This window comes from Chiroxiphia lanceolata, chromosome 2 (assembly GCF_009829145.1).
Source record: "Chiroxiphia lanceolata isolate bChiLan1 chromosome 2, bChiLan1.pri, whole genome shotgun sequence".
Lineage (NCBI taxonomy): Eukaryota > Metazoa > Chordata > Aves > Passeriformes > Pipridae > Chiroxiphia > Chiroxiphia lanceolata.
The window spans coordinates 5,057,216-5,077,356 of NC_045638.1; the positions used below are offsets into that span (position 1 = coordinate 5,057,216).

At 40.0% G+C, this 20,141-nt stretch overlaps 1 protein-coding gene across 11 annotated transcripts in view; it reads left to right on the forward strand.

Moving 5' to 3' along the window:
* SLC37A1 (solute carrier family 37 member 1) overlaps positions 1–20,141 on the forward strand; it is a 39,277-nt gene that overhangs the window by 6,079 nt on the left and 13,057 nt on the right. For 10 of the 11 annotated variants that reach the window (XM_032678181.1, XM_032678186.1, XM_032678176.1 and 7 more), the window contains 9 exons: positions 519–645; positions 2,499–2,577; positions 3,408–3,543; positions 5,098–5,174; positions 7,016–7,182; positions 8,152–8,189; positions 14,198–14,281; positions 17,998–18,132; positions 19,738–19,828. In XM_032678181.1, coding sequence (XP_032534072.1) covers positions 519–645; positions 2,499–2,577; positions 3,408–3,543; positions 5,098–5,174; positions 7,016–7,182; positions 8,152–8,189; positions 14,198–14,281; positions 17,998–18,132; positions 19,738–19,828 — 934 coding nt within the window. The remainder of the gene's footprint in view (positions 1–518; positions 646–2,498; positions 2,578–3,407; positions 3,544–5,097; positions 5,175–7,015; positions 7,183–8,151; positions 8,190–14,197; positions 14,282–17,997; positions 18,133–19,737; positions 19,829–20,141) is intronic. The other variant, XM_032678187.1, reaches the window with a different exon arrangement.

Genomic DNA, 20,141 nt, shown 5'->3' on the forward strand with positions numbered 1-20,141 from the left:
TCATAACTGATGAGTTGAGCATGATAATATTGCCTTGGCATTTACAAGGTGTTCCAAGTACTGTTGAACATCATAGTTGTCTGTACACTTGGGACTCTGTTTCTGGTGAAGCTGGTGGCAAAATATTCTATAATTCAAAGTTTGTTAGTTTATTCTTCGGCCTGTAAAACTTGCCAAACTCAAATCAAATCCCCTAGTGCTGTCTTGTGTATAAGTGATGAGTAACAATGGGCAAAGTACCTGATGTTACTGCAGAATTTCAAAGCTGTTCACTATCAGAAACACCAGTTCACTACAGAATGTTTGTTCTAACCATGTGATTAACTATTTCATTTCGTGGTGGCTTCACTCACCAAAATGCCAAGCAATTAATAATGGCTAACAGTGTTCCTGATTTTGTAGGGTTTGACGCAGGTTCACGTCGGTCCGGGTTTGTTGAGTTTGTTGTCATATGGGAATTAACAGTCCCCAGCTCACAAGTGAGTTTTTTCCATTTTCAAATGTCCTTTCTGTTTCAGGGAGAGCTGCATAAGCACTGTGCTGCTTCACATGAAGTTGAACTCGACTCCTACAAAGAATATGCTGCCCAGATTCAGCCTCTCAAAAAGCCATTTAACGCCTCTCAGTGTGGTTGGGAGCCGTTTGGTAAGGGTTGGGATTTTTTTTTTTTGGTTTTCTGGTTTTCCCAATAATGAGCTCATATTCATAATTAGGTTATGTGCTTCTTGCTATTTCTTCACATATGGAGGTATTGAGGAGATGTGCGTGGAAGGGGTGTTTTGTTTTCCACGTTCTAATTGATTTCTCCAAAGAAAGTTAAGTTGTGACCTACCTTATGATGTCTCTCCTGCTCAAAGTCACTTAAACAGGTGACATTATTTTACTTGTTACAGCTACGAGATGGGGTCAGTAGAGCAGTTTTCAGTCAGAAAATGAGATTTGTCTTTAGCATGTCTATTGAGGAAAAAAGGGTGAAGAATGAAATAAATCATTATTATTTTCTACTCATTTAATTCAAGGTCCAGCAACCCTTTAAATTAATTTACTTGGTGTTTATCGAAATCAGAACTTTTCAGAGTCCTTATCTGCTGGAAGAAATATCTTTCTCTCCATTTTAATGAAGAAAAAGAGGAGACTTTATATCAGAATAGACTTGACAACTTCCTGAATAGTTTATGGACATGGCCTTTCACTTAAATAGAAAACTAATATTTGCCTACTGAACAATTACATTTTAATTTAATTGTATTTGAATTTCAGGGAAACTTTGAACCATTCCTTGATGCTTTTATTACTACCAGGAACATCAGTGAAGTAGAATAGTCCATTCTGTCAGTGTGCCAGTGCACTCCAGTCTATGTAGCCATCCATTCTAATTAGTCCTTAATTAGCAATTAAAAAAAAAAAAAAAAGGTGCTACTCTGTTCAAAGATAATTAAAGATCTGAGCTCTGGGTTTTCTGTGGACAAAATCCAGTGTATTAACTGCCTGTTGCAAGGTCTGCTGAAATTATTTAGTCCCACTGGATGGGATTTAGTTAAACTTGGCTGGTGTTTGTTGTCCCTGGACTGAGGGGAGGCTGAGTTTGCGTGTCTGAAACACTGGTTGGCTTTGCTAGTGGAGACTTCTGAGCTCCAGTGTCCTCCTTTTCCATGAACACATGGGTTACTGCCAAGCTGCCCCTTTGGGATGGCACTCTAGACTTGGGTTTTTGGCTGTTTTTTTCAGGCAGTACAGCTGGGAAAGCTGGGAGTGACACTGAAAGAAGGAATGCTTCAGTATCTGTGACTTCATGCTCGAAGTCAATGGCAATTGTGGCTCCTTGCAAATAAATACACAAACTGTCTTTCTTGGTATGAGCTCAGGTCTCCTGAGAGTAGACTTGGCATTTCCATCTGGGTGGAGGCCCTTCTGCTCCCTCCATCCTGTCTGCAAGTCCCATTTTGGTGTGATTATGCTTGTTTGCTGTACAGAGCAGAACCCTGTTTGTTGGGTTTTTTTAAGCAAAACTGTGCCCTGTGAATAGTTGGAAAATGAAATGCAAAAGGCTTTAACAATTAAAAAAAAAAATATTAAACTGGTTCTTTAAAAGCCTCTGTGATGATGGAATTTTTTTAGCCATTTTGACTGTTAGGATCTCACACATTTGCAACTCATCTTCCCACTTTTAATCAAGTCACAGTTGGGATTTTCTCTTGTCTAAGGACATACAAGGGCACCTTATTAATAGCTGGTATTTCTTCTCTTCCAAAATGCTGTTTTGAATAAGGTAGAGTTAAGCATGGTCCTACCAATATTTTTGTTATATATTACAGCCATTTATTTTTATGTTTTCATTAAATAAAACGTTTTGCAAAATGTGTGCTTAAGCGTAAAAGCGCCTATTGAAAATTAAATGCCAGTGCATGTTCACTAACATTTTTCTTCTTATATGTAAAAATGGTTGGAAATTAATTAGTACATTTAAACTGATAATTTGTTTTGAAAATTATTCTTAGATAAGAACAACTACAAACAGTTACTGGGAGCGCTGGATTACTCGTTTTTGTGTGCGTATGCAGTTGGAATGTATTTAAGGTAAATACACTCTCTTGGAAACCTGCTTTATTGCTGACTGTTAATTTATGAGGCTGCACAACTTCTGAGATATTGTGATTCCTTATGGGAAAAGTTTCTGGTGAAGAGAGTGAGAAACTGATTGCTGAGGGGGGAACAAAACCCACATCATCCTGAGTCCCAGTGGTATCATGTCTGTTGATCTATAGAAAGCTGCTTCTTACCTGCATCCATCATGACTGCCTTGTGCAGGAATGCTTTCCAACTTGGCCTGTCTTTGCTTCATGTGGAACACAAAGGAATATACACTGGAATATATGTCCTCAATCAGTCTCCAACTTGTAAACTAAACTGGTTGTCCTGGCTTTCTCTAGAGTGAGAGGATGGAAGCAGACACCTCCTAAAAATAATACCAAAACCATCCTACAGTGTGCAATATTAACTGCTGTTTGGAGATGTTTCTTTTTATTAAAACCAGAACCTTCGTGATTAGAATTATTAGCAAGGGAGACAAGTCTCACTTTAAAAGGCTGGAGACATGTCCTGCCTTACCTGTCTTTTGGAAAATGACTCTGTAAGTAAAATGTGCTCTAGATGAGTATCTGCCTGAAAGATGGTTGTACAGGTGTCAGAACTTAGCAATTAATGAACATGAAATGTTTGTTGGGGTTTTTTTCCCTGTCAAGCGCTAAAAATTGCTCCTTTGCTGCTGTGAAGGCAAACAGCAGTTACCAGTAAAGTTCTCCTCAGTCAGAATTAAACAACGTAAAATATTCTTTGTTTGTGAAGGCTGGGGGTATGATCTCACTTTTAATTATGGCCTTTCTCTTTATTTCCTTCCCCATTCCAAGTGGACTGATAGGAGAGCGGCTGCCGATCCGGTACTATCTGACGGGTGGGATGCTCGCCAGTGGGCTCTTCACTGCCATGTTTGGATTGGGTTATTTCTATAACGTACATAATCTGTGGTTTTACATCATGGCCCAGGTAGGCACGATGTTATTTAGGCACTGCAGAGTTTCTGTGGTGCTGTTCAGTGGTGTGTTGGGTGTTTCTGAGCTACACGCAGTGATTAGTGGTTGGATGGGAGGGTGTAGATGTTGGAACACACTGTCAGTGATGACAGGCAGAACTGACAGAGTGGATAGCCCCAGGTTTTATTTTTGAAAAATGTTTTTCTAGTGAAAGAAACCTTTGAAAACAAATTAGTGTGTTTCACCCTGTGTCAAATCAGTGATCAAATCTTTGCAAGCTTAAATGTGGGCGAGTTTTAAAACAAGCCTATTTACTTTTGTCAGTCTGCCAAGACCTGAGTGACTCATCCTGGCCTTCTCTGCGGGAAAATTACATTTATACTGCTAATGATGAACAGTCTCCCACACTGGTGTGGCTTATGTAACGAGATTCATTGTGTGAGATTTTTTCAGAGCACTAATCAGGTGTCACAAGAATATTTGCTGTTGACCTGAAATGGACTTTAGGTCAGGAGCAGGACATGGTCAGCACTTGAGCCATTTTGGGCAGGTCTGCACCTTGGCACTGCTACTTCCTTGTTGCAGTAGGATTCTCTCCTCTGGCACCTTTGTATGGCATTGAGCAGCATGGCATGCACAGGTACTAACTTGGGCACAGCAAACTTGTGTAACCATGTCACCAATTAATCTGTTTAACCCTGTCCCTGCCCCAACCCTCTTGGATCAGGTGGTTTCCAGGGCATGAGCTGGCTCCTTTAGGGTTAAGCTGACTGTCTCTAGCAGTGCTGCCCTGTGGGATGTGGTCAGTGAGTCCTGGAATACCAAGGGTCGTCTGGCACCACCAGCCTACTTGTTTTTTGTGGGGTAGAGTGAGGTGATTTTGTTGCATGTTCAAATGCCCACTGTACAGTTACTGAGAATAAGGTGTAATTCTAGAGAGAGTAATTCTAGAGTAGGATTAGAGATAGTTAAAATTATAATCTGTGCAATGTGGAGGCTGAACTAGTTCCTACTTCAGCCTGAAATAGTAAGCTAAATTCCTCCTCTCAGTTTATTTACAGGTGTCTATTAAGCATTTTTAAGTGAATGTTCAAAGTTAGCCACTCTCTCCTAAAGCTTTCTTTTTTTTCCACTTTGATTGCAAACACACTTTGCCATATGCTCAGATTGAGATAAGCATTAGAGGTGGACTCAGTCAGTGATCCTTGTGGGTCCCTTCCGACTCAGAATATTCTGTGAAATTTTCTGTGTTGCTGTTTGAGTGTGGAGAATTCACTTCTCAGTGCAATGTGACTTTTGGTGAGCATTGTGATTGAATGACAACAGTCTGTGATTTAAATCATAAAATAATTGTGGGGATGTAAGTACAGGGAAGAATCTCTGCGAAACGTCGTAACTTGGTTACTCTTGGGGAAAAAATATCACTTTCAAACCTCCCTGCTTAATTTCTAAATTCAGAGCATTTGTGAGGGCTTCCTTTTCCCAGTGCAGCACTCGGCAGGGGTTGTGTAGGAACCTGACTTATTATAAGGTGTGTTTATTTATTATAATTTTTATATACTTTCAGATAGCAAATGGGTTGGTGCAAACTACTGGCTGGCCGAGTGTCGTTACATGTATTGGCAACTGGTTTGGAAAAGGAAGGTAAATCATATGTTATCCAGACTTTTGGAAGTACAGATCAATACATTCTGGGCTGTAATACAGCCCATTTCAATATCTTTTTCTGTTTCTGCGTTTTTTGGGGACGAAAAAGCAGTTAAGTAGAACTTTGAGAGGAGCTTCCTTTGTTACACTGATTAGTTTGTATATGGGTTTGAAATGTTCTCCCTCATGTCAAACCAGTGTTCTCTGGTAGCTCTTTAGTCTGACACTTAGTTTTTCAGCTGAAATATTTCAGAACTGAATTAGAATAATCCTTGCAAATATTAACAGTCTAAAACTACTTTTAGTACAGGCTGTTGTTATGCCGTTTTAATGTGGACTTTCCCATGTTTTCATTTGTGTTTCCAAACAGTTGTCAGGGTGTAACTGTAAAAAGTATCTGTCTAATATCCTTTTTTCTAACTCACATAAAATTAAAAATTCAATTTAAAAAGGAAAATACGTATGACAGCTGATTTACTTTTCTTTTTGTCACTTTTCTTTAAATCATCTATTTGGGTTTTTTATCTTAATCCTGCACAGAGGTCACTTGTAATGTTTATTTTGTCATACCACCATACAGTAGTTTTCCATAAATTTTACAAGAACTGCATGGTAAATCCACTGGCTCTGATAATGGTTGGTGGATGTAGCACATAATAATGCTACTGTAGTACCATCCTTTGTAGATAAATACCATAAAAGAGCATTATGGTCTATCAGTTCCAGAGAAGGATATACAACAGTTAAATATATGCTTTCTATATAAAATCACAGCATAGTTGTGAAAATGTAGGTTCAGGCTGGTTTTCTGTGGTCCCTGCAGCCTTTTAGGTGAATGTTACAAAATGGAGAGAATAGCTGTCATACAGTACTGAACAAAATTGATGAGTCTGCAAAATAAATACATTTATTCAGGTTTTCTTTGCACAAAAGCAAGAGCCTTTTCTTTTAGGAGGCCACAGAGTGGACTGGTGGGTAGGGCTCTTGTTTGAATGTCAGTGTTCTGGTTCTTGTTCTCCTTTTTCCACAAATTTCATGAAAATGTGGGCTGACCTGTTGGATCTTTAGCCCAAGGAAAAGACTGGGCTTTGTTCAAGTTAGGTTGCTCCACGTAAACTGCTGAGGATAAGGCAGTTTTCCCATGTGGAGGAACAAGGAGGGGAAAAAAAAAAACACCCTGCTGTCACCCTCTCATGACTTCAGTAGGATTTTTGTGGTTTACATTAGCTGAGCTGGAGCTAATCTGGGATTTCCAGGCAGACAGCAGCCTGATGTGTGTGTTAGCCAAGCTTGCACAGGTGTCATCTTCTGCTAGTGCCCAACAAGTCCAGAATGTGACCAGAAAATACTGAATTTGCTCCACATATCCTGTACAGGTTGTTTTCTTCTGCATGATAAGTCTGCTGTGTCCTGAAAGCATCAGATTATCAGGGCAACGTGTTTGCAGGAGGATTTTCATTCCCAAAAGCATCAGACTTCGTGTCCACATGCTACACAACATCTGTATACTTGTTTTAATCAAAAAAACTCTATCTAGAAACATGCAAGCCCTGATGGTGTCTTTAAATGCCATTAAACGCAGGATGAATTCTGTGATGCACAGAGAAGTATTTTACAACACTTTTATTAATATTTAGGTGCCTTGAAATTGCCAGATGGAGACTGTAGCGTAAAGAAACGATCAGTTAAAGAACCATAAGATTGCAAATATTGAAATATTTCAGTAACAGCACAGATGAACAGCTATTTTTGATACACTTCTCTCAATCCAGTAATTCTTGTAATAAGAAAAGTTTGTGGGTTGTTGTTTGGTTTTGGTTGTTTTTTTTTTAATGCAGGAGAGGTTTGATCATGGGAATCTGGAATTCACACACTTCAGTGGGAAATATCTTGGGATCCTTAATTGCTGCTTACTGGGTGTCCACGTGCTGGGGTCTCTCCTTCGTGGTGCCCGGAGTCATCGTTGCTGTGATGGGGATTGTTTGCTTCCTGTTTCTCATTGAACGTGAGTGCTTTGGAGGGACAGAACCATGGGGGGGCTCTCGTTATGGGTGAGGAACACCAGCTGCTTAAGAGTAATTTAGGTTGGAAAAGACCACTGAGATCAAGTCCAGCTTTTGATCAATCACCGCCTTGTCAGCCGGACCAGAGCACTGAGTGGCATGTCCAGTTGTTCCTTGAATACCTCCAGGGATGAGGACTCCACCACCTCCATGGGCAGCCCCTTCTGATGCCTGACAACCCATTCCATAAAGAAATTCTCCCTGATGTCCAGCCTGACCCTCTCATGGCACAGCTTGAGGCCGTTTAGGCCATTTCTTCTCATCCTGTCCCTTGTTCCCCAGGAGCAGAGCCTGACCCCCTCCCTGGTTTCACCCTCCTGTCAGGAGGTTGCAGAGAGCAAGAGGGTCCCCCCTGAGCCTCCTTTTCTCCAGGCTGAGCTCCCCCACCTCCCTCATCTGCTCCTCATGGCTTATTCTCCAGACCCTTCCCCAGCTCTGTTGCCCAGGATGACTCCAGCACACTTCAGAATTGAGTCCACCACCCTGTTATTAGTTCCCAGTCTTGATAAATTGTTCAAGTGTATCTTAGCAGAACGTCCTACCTGGCTGCAGTGTATGTTCTGTGCTACCATTCAACCCCTGCCATCCATCTTCTGTGGTGTGAAATACAGAAGTCAGCTGGTAGAGCAGGTTGTGACACTTTGAATTAGAATTTAAAGAGGAATGCCCCATCTTGGCCCTATGAAGACTCAGAGATATGAATGTTTATTTTACTATAACTCTCCTATCTCAGCAAGTAGAGAGAGTTCTGCAGAGATAACTAGAATTCTGTAAAGAGGGGGACTGCCAAAATAGCCCTTGTTATTTGTACTGTTGGTTTATTGTCAGTAAATTACACTGTTTGGAAGCGTTTTAAGAGATCTTTGTTAGGCTTCTTTTCACTGTTAACTATATGTGGTGTTGTATTTCAGATCCTAAGGATGTAAGTTGCTCCTGCACACCATCCAGTGTAAGTGAATGCTTTTTCTCTTTTGATTTTTGCCTCCTAATACACGTTTATTAGGATAGTTCTGGAAATCAGTCCATGTGGCCCTGTTGTGCCAGGCTGTTATAACTGATCCTGTTCTTGAGGGAATGATTTGTCTGTGCTTCACTGATAAACTAGGACCTTATTTTCTCTCAAAGCAAATGAATCAAGAGGTGAATTAATTTGTTTTAAATAAAGTTTTGGGATAGATGATCTTACAACAGTAAAACAGGAAAAACTGTTAATCTCTTTTTTTTTTTTCTTGAGTTTTCTTATTTTCCTCCAGTCTTCCTGGGCATCTTCATGGCATTTTGTTCCATCTCCTGCTGTTGCCTCCCTTGCTTAGGTATGGCATAGTGAGATTGCTACCAACTGTATCCTGGGAAGGGTCTCACTGGGACCCCTGTATGAGGCTTTGCAGAAAGAGCAAACAGCCCTTCTGCTGACACAGGGTCAAGGAAGCATGTGTCTGTGGGCTTGGGATGGGTGGTGGGATGTTCCCTTGGATAGAGGAAGGGACAGTTAGGAGCACATGGGTAGGGAAAAGCAAGGGATGGATATAAAGCTGAATTGAAGAGATTGGAGCAGTCAGTCAATTTGTGACAATGAGTTTAGCCGTGATATAATGTAGCATTTATTTGTCTAAAACTCAAATCAGTGAAGAAATGTGAAAGAAAAGCAGAGAGAAAAAATCTGTGCTAAGTTGTATGAATCATATGACAAATGGATGCTTTAGTTTTTGTGGCATCCCAGAATAATTTAGATTGAATCAGGACCTCTGAACATTGTAGAAGCCTACAAGAAGGATGGAAGAGAGACTATTTACAAGAGCGTGTAGTAACAGAACAAGGAGGAATGGTTTTAAACTGGAAGAGAGTAGATTTAGATTAGATATTGGGAAGAAATTCTTCCCTATGAGGGTGGTGAGGCTCTGGCACAGGGTGCCCAGAGAAGCTGTGGCTGCCCCATCCTTGGAAGTGTTCAAGACCAAGTTGGATGGGGCTCTGAGCGACCTGGTCTAGTGGAAGGTGTCCCTGCCCATGGCAGGGGGTTGGAACTGGATGATCTTTGTTCCCTTCCAACCCAGGCCATTCAGTGATTCTGTGGTTCTATCCTCTGCTCACAGCAGGTCTAAATTTGACATAGGATCAAATTGCTTAGGACTGGCCTGCGAAAATTTTAAATCCTCAAGGATGATGATGCTGTTTATATGTAGATGTTTGGGAGTTTTTAGAATGCATTGATCTCATGCTTCACTGGCTCAAGGGGACCTTGCTATTTATTGTATGAGAGCTTATACTTCAGGGGCTTAAATTTTGTCAAGGATGGGAACTTCACTAGGTTGTAAATACACTGTCACACGCAAGTTGTGTAACACATGTTGCTGTATCACAGGGGAAGATGTGACTCTCCTGACACAGTGGTTTGAAAGTCCACATCAGAGATTGACCTCTTAAGAAGTTGTTGAAACAGGATTGAAATGTGTGTGTGCAAATGTCTTAAGCTTTTTTTGGGTTGCTGAAGGTTGTATGTGTATTTTTGTGTGCCATTGTGGCAGCAAAACTCGTAAGTATTTAAATTGTTTCTAAAAGGAAAACTTTCTCTTCCAAGTGCCTTCTATAAGGTGGTTCAAACACTAAAAGTAGGTTGGAAGTGGTTAAGCTCTGTTACCAAGATATTTGCTCAGTGCTTTTGAAACAAAAGTTCACAGGATGTTTTATGTGCTCAAAATTAAGTATTCTAGGAAGTCGTGTCAATGGCAAAAAGATGTGCCTTGGAAATATTTAATTAAAATGAGAAGATGATTGTTTCCTTTCTTGCCTCACGTAGCTGTGACCCAAGAAGAGGGAGGCAGTCGAAATAGAATGAGAGAAGAATAAAAAACAAGGAAAGGGAACAGAAAAGAGAGCATTAGGAAGACCAGCTGTGCATAACTTCTCATAACAGAATATCATTCATAGCCAAGTTTTGTTTAGGAGTGTATTTAGAGGTTCATCTTGTTTCGTGTTCCCTAAGGCTCTGGTATGTGTTTGTCTCTACTGTAACCACAACCTAGAGCAGCTCTTGCCCCAGCCTTCTTTGCCTTTGGCTTCCAGGAACCTGTGGGCAATCTGGTCTGCCATGTTTTCAGCTGTTTCCTTGGAAGAACAGTAGGGGTGATTGGCAGGGAAGGTCATAGGGTTTCCTAGGTTTGAGGGCAAATCAGGGCTATTGGGGGAAATGTCGGAGGGGAGGTCCCAAGGGAATCCCAGATGGAAATTATCTGTACATGTGAACTATACCTTTTATTTGCAAGTCTCACAAGTAGGTTGTACAGGGATGATTGCTGGTTTTTTACCACCCCCCTCCAATATTTCCAGATAGATTTTTTTTTTTTTAATTTTTTTTACATTTTAAATGCTCTTAATGCTCTTGAATAGTAACTGAAGGTAATATTTTTGGTCTGTTATCTCTTCTTTACCGGATAATGGTTTTTTTCCTCCTCATATGAAGTACTCCTGATAAATCTTCTGAATACTTTCAGTGGTCTGGGGAACTCCTGTTCTTAGTTTGTTACTGTGAGATAAGGTGGGATCACAGTGCGTTCTCTATTTTTCATTTAATTCTCTTTCATTTCTCAGAGGTAACTTTTGTCAAGTATGAGAGTATTTTAAGTGACTCTCATTGCCTCCTGTTAGGAGGGTCTCTTTTTTTTCCTTAGCTTTTATGTAGTTCAGGAGCACTTAGAGGCTCATGTTTACAGAATTCGCTGTTAAGCCTCATGGAAGCAAATGTTTGTCATTTGTTTCAAATACACTTTCACTGGAAAGCACAACTAAAGAGCTCTGCACAATATATTGCTCATGTGTCTCAAGGAGCTGGTATGGAAAATTTTGACATTGAATATCTGTTTGCCGTGATATTTCTAACAAAAAAATTAGCATTTTAGGAGCTTTTCCCCCCTTCTATTCACCACGTTTTCCCTCAGTCCCAGAAAAGGACTGGCATTTGGCCTCATCTTCTTTAGGGCACCTGCAGGATCCCTGCTCCAGGAACAGTCTTATTGCGTGGGATGCATTTGACCTCCAGTTTTCCTGGAAACCTTGCCCTCCAGAGCTAAAGGCATCGCTTCTTCCTTCCCTGTTCCCATTTCACATCTGGAAATCTTGTGGGAGGTTTATAAAAATACTTCCCCACCCGCCTTGGACCCTTTTCAGATTAAGGTTCACCACTGTCTTGGGAAACTGTATCCTGTTTGAACTGCTCAAATACTTCTCTTTGGACCTGTGTGGTCTGCAAGGATTCCACATCCTTAGTGAATGGATTTAAGCTCACGGCTTCTGTTCACTGCAGGAGGGTGGTTTTAGAAATTAGGGAAATTAATAAGGTCAGAGTAGAAGTTCACGATCTCCTCCAAATGCAGGTGTGCTAATGACAGTGTCTGACTGTAAAGAAAACTGATTGCTAACTGAAGGAAGGTTCATGTAGTAAAAGACTGTGTTAATCCTGGGAACAGACTATTTCAGCTGTGTTGTACAAGGGTTGGAATTTGTCAGGCATAAAATGCTTGCTGACCTTTTTTTGCTTGGTCATTTCAGTGTCAACCTGAACAACGGTTGTGTTTTTGCAAATGGTTAGAAATCTTTTTTGAGACACTAAAGAAACATTCACACTTGTTGTTCTCATCAGGCTGTAGTAGGTAATTTTGGACAGATGCCTTGGTTAGGTGCAGGCAGCTCTGCTGGCTGGTGCTAAAAACCAAACCTCACTGTGGAAGAATGAGGCCAGTTAAATTTAAGCACCACTAAAATAAATGCTCAGCTTGAGGGGAGGACTTTAGTGTAGATTTATATTAAGATCCAGAGGTCAGGTTCCTCTCTGTGTGATATCACTATCCTGGATGAATTTGGTCTGCTGTTTATTTGCAGCATGATCATGAGCCCAGTATTTCTACCGAGTTTGTAGTGGTGAGTAATCTAATTTCATTGAGTTGTCCAAAATCACAGAAGGCAAGGCAGGCACAGAGCCCTGAATGTGTGGTTCTTATTCTTTATCCACTGGTTTCCTGGGCTGTACTTCATTTGCTTGTATTCATCTTGGCTCTGATTTATCAATCTGAAATTTGTTTCCAAGTAAACACTTGAGTGCAATGAAGGGCTTTTAAATCCCCACATTGGAGGCTTAATCTTTGACTTTCTGAACAGCTGTAGCTGTGACAAATGAAAGTGAGAAGCCAGTGTGATTTATTCAGCATTGGTGCACTTCCATCATGAAAGTTAAAGAGGAGGTTTAACAGCATTTGGGTAATGTGGTGATTTAGAACTGGTTTTATTGCTTCTCATTTTCTCCCTGGAGCTTTTTTTTCCCCTCATAGTTACATCCTCTTCATTCAGACCTGTCTTAATGCTCTAGGAACTTCCTTTATCTTGACTTTGTGTTCCCAGGAAACTTAGCTCTCTTAAGCTCCTGTTGCAAAGTGCTTGTGCACTTAAGAATTACCATGCTGCAATTTTTACTTTCTGAAAAGGAGAAATAAGTCCAAGTATTAAATGTGCAGCCTCTCAGTCTAGTCCTTTTCCCCAGACGTTTTCTCCTTACCACAGTAAATCTTACTTTTTGACAGTCAAATGAAAAAGCCATTCATTCTCCCTGTGTTGAGCTGCTGATTAAAGATGTAGATGACTTGTCTCTAGATAATGGGTTTTCTTCCCTGTGGATCATTGTAGATCACATTTTTGACAAGAGCCAGATTTTTCTGTAAGATAAAATTTAAAAATCTGTCTTATCAGACCCTTAGGGGCTTGAGTGTTGTTGGTTTATTTTGAGGAATTTGTGACCAAGACTGCTGGTGCCTCAGCTCTGTATTGAGCAGCAGAAATACTTCGGTTTATCCTCAAAAATTTTTTGCCTTCTTAGAAGAATTTGAGTGATGAATGGCAGTTTGCCTAAGGAGTACTGCATTACATATCCTTGTATTTTTGTTGGGGAAGAATAACCCAGTGATTAAATTGGAATTAGAATGTTCAGGGAGGATCTGCATTCTTTTTTCATTCGTGGTGGTGAGCTCAAGGGGTTGGGGTGCGTTATTTGGGGCAGAGTTCGTGGCAGGTTTTATTGTTTTATTTTGGTTTTTTTGGTTGGGTTTTTTTACTGTGGCATCAAGTGTGTGATTAGACACTTAAAAAATCATCTCACACCTGAGGAGTGCACAATGCTTCTTTTGGACTTAGCAATAGGTTGTCCATACCTGGCTGCAAATCTGCTTTAAAGCTGTATGTTTAATTGAGCAGACAAACCTTAATGTCCCTGGTAAACCTTCTTAGACCAAAGATCACAGAATTGTTTTCCATGGAGTGCAGTTTTGTTGTGAACTGTTACACTAATTCACTTGTTGATAAATAAGTGTATAAAGCAGGTCCCTCTAGTACCTAAAATGTAGCTTTATTGTCTTGATTTTTCTGCTGGATGTGCTGGAGCTGCTCAGGCTCTTCATTAACACTCCTGTCCACAAGTCCATTTCTGGGTTAAAAGAATATAGTGCCGCAGAATATAATTTATAGGGATAAACTTTAATCTTAAAGGGATAGGAAAGTGAAGAGCCAAGGTTTTCCTGAAACAAATCTACTCCTGTGGTTGCTGCTGGGATCATCTGCTTATGAGAAAAAAACTGTTTGTAATGTAAGTTCAGTAGAGGAAAAAAGCAGCCAAAGATGTTAAGAATGGCATGACTGTGCTCTGAAGTCAGTGTACTGCTTCTATCTAAAACCAGCATGAAATTAGCCTCCAGATAAATTTGTGATTGCATTTTATGTACGTTGCCATAGGTTGTGTACGTTGCTTAAGAACTTTGAGAACTCAAAATGCACAGTCATTGAATTAAAGATGTTCCCTTTGGGGTTATGTTTATGTTACGATGCACAAAAACTTGTTGCAGAGAAATGGTTGACACTAATGTCGTCTTTCAAAAAACAAGCAACAGAAGTATGGAGTTGTTTTGGTTTGTTTTTCAGAGTTTTAAAACCTTCCTGAATGGTACATCTCGGTGCAGAATCCAGATACCAACCTTAAATGCTAAGGAAAATGGCAAACCTCAGGTAAAATATAACATACTGTTGTAAAATAGCATAGAAGGCTTCCTAAGGCTCATGTGGAACATTTACAGTAGATTTACTGTTGGTGAAGATTGCTCCTCCTTTTATGATGCTGAAATCTCCTTCCATCTTCATACACAAATGTAATTTCAGACGAGGGAACTAAGCATTACCTGACATAAATACTGCTCATTTCCTGACATAAATGCTACTGACAGAGCTGAATGAGATGGCATGCTCACTCAGTTGGTCTTTTCTTGTAATCTTGACACAATTCCAGCAAGGCACTGAAAAATACTTCAGATATAGCCCACTTGAAATATTTAAACTGTGTGTATCCTGTTTGTCCCATCCTTGCAGTCTCACTTCTTTCCCTTTTGAATGCAACAGCTTTATGTACTTCCAAGATTATACATGGAGATGGATATTTCTGAAAATGAACAATTATTCAGAAAAATTTTGCTCAAAACTTGCAACCTTAAGTGCTGGTAATTCTCAGCAGACACTGAATTTTGGACTTGTCGGTTGATGAGCAAAAAGATACTTTATCTTGTGGTGGACATTAACTGAAAATTTCCATTTGAAATTTTGTATTCAGTACACTTGGTGTATTGTATCCTGAGAGGAAAACTTTTTTTTTTTTCCCCCCAACTTCTTTCAGACTTTTCCAGGAAAATAGAAGCTTCCTGTTCCATTCATCCTTTGCCCATAGAATAATAATGAGTATTCACAGGGTACAATAATCAGTGCTGGTAAAAAGGTTTTGAAATTTTTGCTGAGGCAATACTTCACTCATCATTTTGATCAGTCCAGCTTCAACTCCCTCTGTACTGAGTTTTTCATTTTCATTTTGAGCTGCTTAAGAACAGTCTCCAGCCCAGAAACCATTTGTCAGGATTATTTCCCAACCAGCTGGAAGATAAGGGGAGATATAAGAATATCAGCAGGTGACTATAGTTTAGTTCTGTCATCATGACTTAGAATCATGGTTGAGAATGGTTTGGGTTGGAAGGGACCTTAAAGATGATCTCATTCCAAACCCCTGCCATGGGCAGGGACACCTTCCACTAACCCAGGTTGCTCAGAGCCCCATCCAGCCTTGCCTTGGACACTTCCAGGGATGGGGCAGCCACAGCTTCTCTGAGCAACCTCTTCTAGTGCCTCACCACTCTCACAGGGGAGAATTTCTTCTGCAAATTCCCACTTACTGGCAGCCTTGGCAATGTTCTCCCCCCATCCTCTCTCCACCCTGCCAGCTGGGTTATGCGCTTGTAATGCGGAGTCTTAACGAGGTTTAAAAAGAAATGAATAAAAGAATTAAAAATCCTTGTTCGTCACTCTTTGGGACTTCCTGATTTTCTGCCAGTGACAGAAGAACATCTTTTTCCTGTCAAAAGCAGAGCTGAACATCTTTCCTTTTCACAGTGGTTGTGTTGCAGTTGTGTGGAGCTGATTCTCACAGTCAGCTTTTGAGCCTGTACAAACAGCAGATGTTTTGCATTTATGAGTTGGTCTCCAAGCACACTAGAATGGCAGCTTTTACTGGGTTTTTATTGACCTCTGCAATTACTGTAAAAAGAAAGCAAATACTCAGGATCTGCAGTGATTGAAAGCAGAATGTGTTTTTGGCTGCGTGACCTGAATACCTCTGTGCATTCATTGCTGCTTATGTTAGGTTGGCCTCTTAAAAATTACACAAAATTGAGGGATAATGAATCCTTCCCCAGAGATCAAAAGTGTGCCATATGCCTAATCATGCTCTATGACAAGCTGGCAAGGCTGTACAATGTTAACTCTGCCAAGCACAAACTGCTGGTTTTATTTATCATTTAGTTATTTGCAGCATAAAAATCCTATATGGTCGACAGAAGTTTCCAGCATGAGTTAAATAAGTTTTTTTGGACTTTAGTCACTTCTGCTTCAATATTTAACCCACTCTTTCAAAATAGATTTAGAACTACTTGTCTGAGAAATGAGCAGCATTGCCTCAGACAATGCTGGCTAAGTTTGCTGTGCAGATTGTGCAAGGGATAATCACTTAGACACTTACCTGGAAGTGTCTTCCAGTGAATCCAGGGGGAGCTTCACTGCCCAAGCTCTTCTGTTTGTCCTCTCTCTCTCTCTCTCTCTCTCTCTCAGTCTTACATTTTTTAAGTGTTAATAGCTGATGGTTTGAATTGCTAAATCCAAAATTCAGTTGCTAAATGACTACGTTAAAATAGTTCAAGTTTTGAGGTTGCTCCAGTAATTCAGAAGTTAAATACTGATGATGATGATGGAGTGACTCATGTGCCATGAACAGTTTACAGTGCCATGTCAAAGCTCCCTAGATGTTTTTGCTGTCTTCCACTTAATACTTCATCAGGGTACAGGGTCTCCTGTATATCCTGTATCCCTATCTACAAATCATGTAGAGAATTTTGGATGCTGCATGGTGGCTTCTAAAATTATGCTAAGTGTCTGGGCTGAGGTGTGCAGATGGTTCCTTAGTACCTTCTCCTAAATGATATTCTTTAAAAATGGAACTTATTTAGAAACACAGAGTGTAAAATAGCAGAATTGAATTTTTCCAACACTTTTTTTTCTCCTTTCTTTCTCCCTCAACTTGCCAAATGTTAACCAGAAAGTTTTAACCTTTGTAATAAATACTGGAAATCAAATGGCCTATTATTTTATCCTTCCTAACCAGCAGTCAGAGATACATTTGAGGCTTAATTCTTTGCTGAGGCTTTATTCAAATGCTGAAGAATTAGGAGGAAGAAGACAGTATGTAGAATACATAGCTAGGAAAAGTGCACAGCCAGGTAAAGCTTCTCAGTGAGCAGGTGAAAGTGAGGATAGCTACATCCCATCCTTTTTCTGAGTTGGAAAAGAGGTACTGAGGGCTATTTATACCTGAAATTTCTTTTTCCTGTAAGATGTAAATTTTCAGTTCTATTCTGAGTTTGTTTCAGTGAGGTGGATGGATAAAAATAACATATACCCTCATGGCTACAGTGGGATGGCTTCTTCTTGTTGAGTGGTAACTTGCTCCACAAGTATTCTTAGCAGCCAGTGGAATTCTTGAGGTAAAATTCTTTCTAGTGCTAAAAAAGGACTCAGAATTCACAACTTAGGTAATGCTGGTACATTCCAGGCTTTTATAATTTGGGAATTGCAATGCTCAAATGAAACAGAGGTGAAAAAATAAGCGATTTCTTAACATAAAACACTCAGTTTCCATAATTCAATTTGAAAGATGGCTTGTATTTAAATAGATGAATAAGATGGTGTTGCAGAGTCTGAAAAATGGGCTTAATATTTGCACAGAAAGAAGATAATACATGCTTTATACGGAAATGTGTTGTAGTATTCAGTAGATTGTCAGCTTTTATTAGACCACATTTATGTGGTGGGGTAAGGGACGCCTGGAAACTGTTTTATTCCACCAAATGTACTCTAATATGTGAAATTGTTCCACAATAGAAGAGAAACATGACTCCATAATAGAGTGTATGCACTCAAACATAAACAACTAGAATTATTTCACCTGATATTCTGTATATACTCTCTTTGTATCTACTCTGCATATTGAAATCAAGGTATTTTTAAAAGCTGTAACTTTCCGTGATAAAATATATACTTGTTTTTTAAAATTATTTTGGAATTACTTGATTTCTTTGTACACATATTCTGATTCTTTGTTCTTTTCTCTCTCACGTGGTTGCTGGGGGAAACAGCAGGATCCAGAGATGCAGCACTTACTTACTGACAGTGAAAACTGCAGCGTGTCCCTGAACTCCAGCACTGTGGTCAGCGGGGAAGGAAGACATGGGACATCAGCAATCAGCTTCCTTGGGGCCTTGAGAATACCTGTGAGTACTTGGCTGTTCCTCTGAGAATTAAGTTTTGCCTCAGAATTCATGTTTCTGTGAAGATCTGGATGAAGTGGTAGAGGACATATTAACTTTGCATCACGGTCTTGGAATGCTGAGGGCTTTGGGCTTGTCTAGTTTGGAGGAAAGGAGGCTGAGAGGCAAACTCATTGCTCCCTACAGCTTCCTGAGGAGGGAGGTGGAGAGGGAGGTGCTGATCTCTCTCTGTTAGTGTTTGGCATTTGGACAATGCCTTTATTAATGTGCTTTAACTTCTGTCAGCCCTGAAGTGGTCAGGCAGTTGGACTTGATGGCTGCTGTAGGTCAACTGAAATAGTCTGTTCCATTCTAAAGTCTCTTCTAAAAGTTTACTGGGCTGTCTTAATGACATGTGGGCGCTAAGGATGGAATAACAGACTGAATCTATAAGCACTTCTTGTCAGAACTTCCTTCCATGGCTTCCCTTTTTACATTCTTCAGCATTGTTTTTAAAAGCTTCAGTTTTATAATCTCTTGTGCGAGAAGTTTCAAACAGCCCAAACATTTGGGCTGCTGGTAAAGGAAAAGAAGTTTTCTTTAGGTCAGAACTTGTCATACTTGATTGTCCTCTCAGACAGAAGCCTAAAAGCTTCAGTGGGATGCAGAAAAATTAATAATTGGAAATTAATTTGGACCACATATAAAAAGTAGAGGAGGAAATACCCAGTACTCAACCACTATATTCCTAGATCTTCTCATCCTTTCCAGTCTGGTCCTCAACTGTTTTTTCCTGTGGTAAAGTGGAAGTAATGGGTAGAAAGATTGCTGCTGCTGCTGCCACCTGGAATCTCAGAGCCTCTGTGGTATTTTTACTGCCTGCTGTTGGGAAGAGTCACAGCTCCATGTGGAGCAGAGCCAGCTCTGTGTGTGTGCTGTTCCTGAAATTAACTGCAGCCCTCCATACCAGGGGTTTAAGAAATGTTTTCAAACAGGAAGTTATCAGATGGTGAGGGGAATGAAGATAGGTTAATTTGGCAGTTTAGTTGCAGCTCTGTGCAGTAAGTACACTTTTATGTTTTCAGCAGGAAAGAGGATGGAGCGAGTCAGTGTCTAAAATATGTCATTGCCCTGTGTGCTCTTGCCACATACTGATTTGAACTGTGTCACACTGGCTTACTGGCTTTTTACAAAGAGCTGAACAATAGGGAAGAAACCTTGTGCCCATCTGAAGGAAGGATCTGAAAAGCACAAAAAGATGCCAGTTGCTCTGGAATACACTCCAAACCCGCTATAATGCTATATAACAACTCTTTACACAAGGAAAATAAGTGATGCAAGTGTCTCAAACAGTATCAAATCCTTCGCCTTCATTTTAGTGTTCTCTCCTCAGGTTATTCTGTACCATTTTAGTGTTTTCAGTCAATTCAGTACAATTAAAAAAAGAGAAAAAAATACAAGTGAAGTACCACAGTCTGCTTTTTGTGCTCTCAGGGGAAGAATGCTTCTTGGGAATTCTCGAGAGAAAAAGAAAAGCCTAAATGCTTCTTAGAAACCATTTTCATAATGGCCTTTGAAAGTAAATAGCTCTGTCAAGATACTAACTTCCTATTTTCTTTATTCTTTCAGGGAGTTGTAGAGTTCTCCCTTTGTCTTCTGTTTGCAAAGCTAGTGAGCTACACTTTCCTCTTCTGGCTTCCCCTCTATATCACAAGTGTAGGTAAGTGTCACAATAAAGGGATACAGAATTATGACTACAAAGTGTCTGGGAATACAAGCTCGAAATAAATAAGAAAATAAACATTACTGCTTCTGAAAGAGGCTTTCTCTGCTGCAGTAGCAGGAGTGTTGTAAGTCACCAACTAACGTATTTCTCAGGTTTATGAATTCAGTATTTCAAGAGGGCATTTTCAAAAGAAACAAACAAAAGAATCTGGCTTATCATCAACAATTCCGGGCATAAATGCTGCATCTTTGGCTTTTGCAAACAAATCAAAAAGGCTTATTTTCTAAAAATGCTTTTCATTATTGGA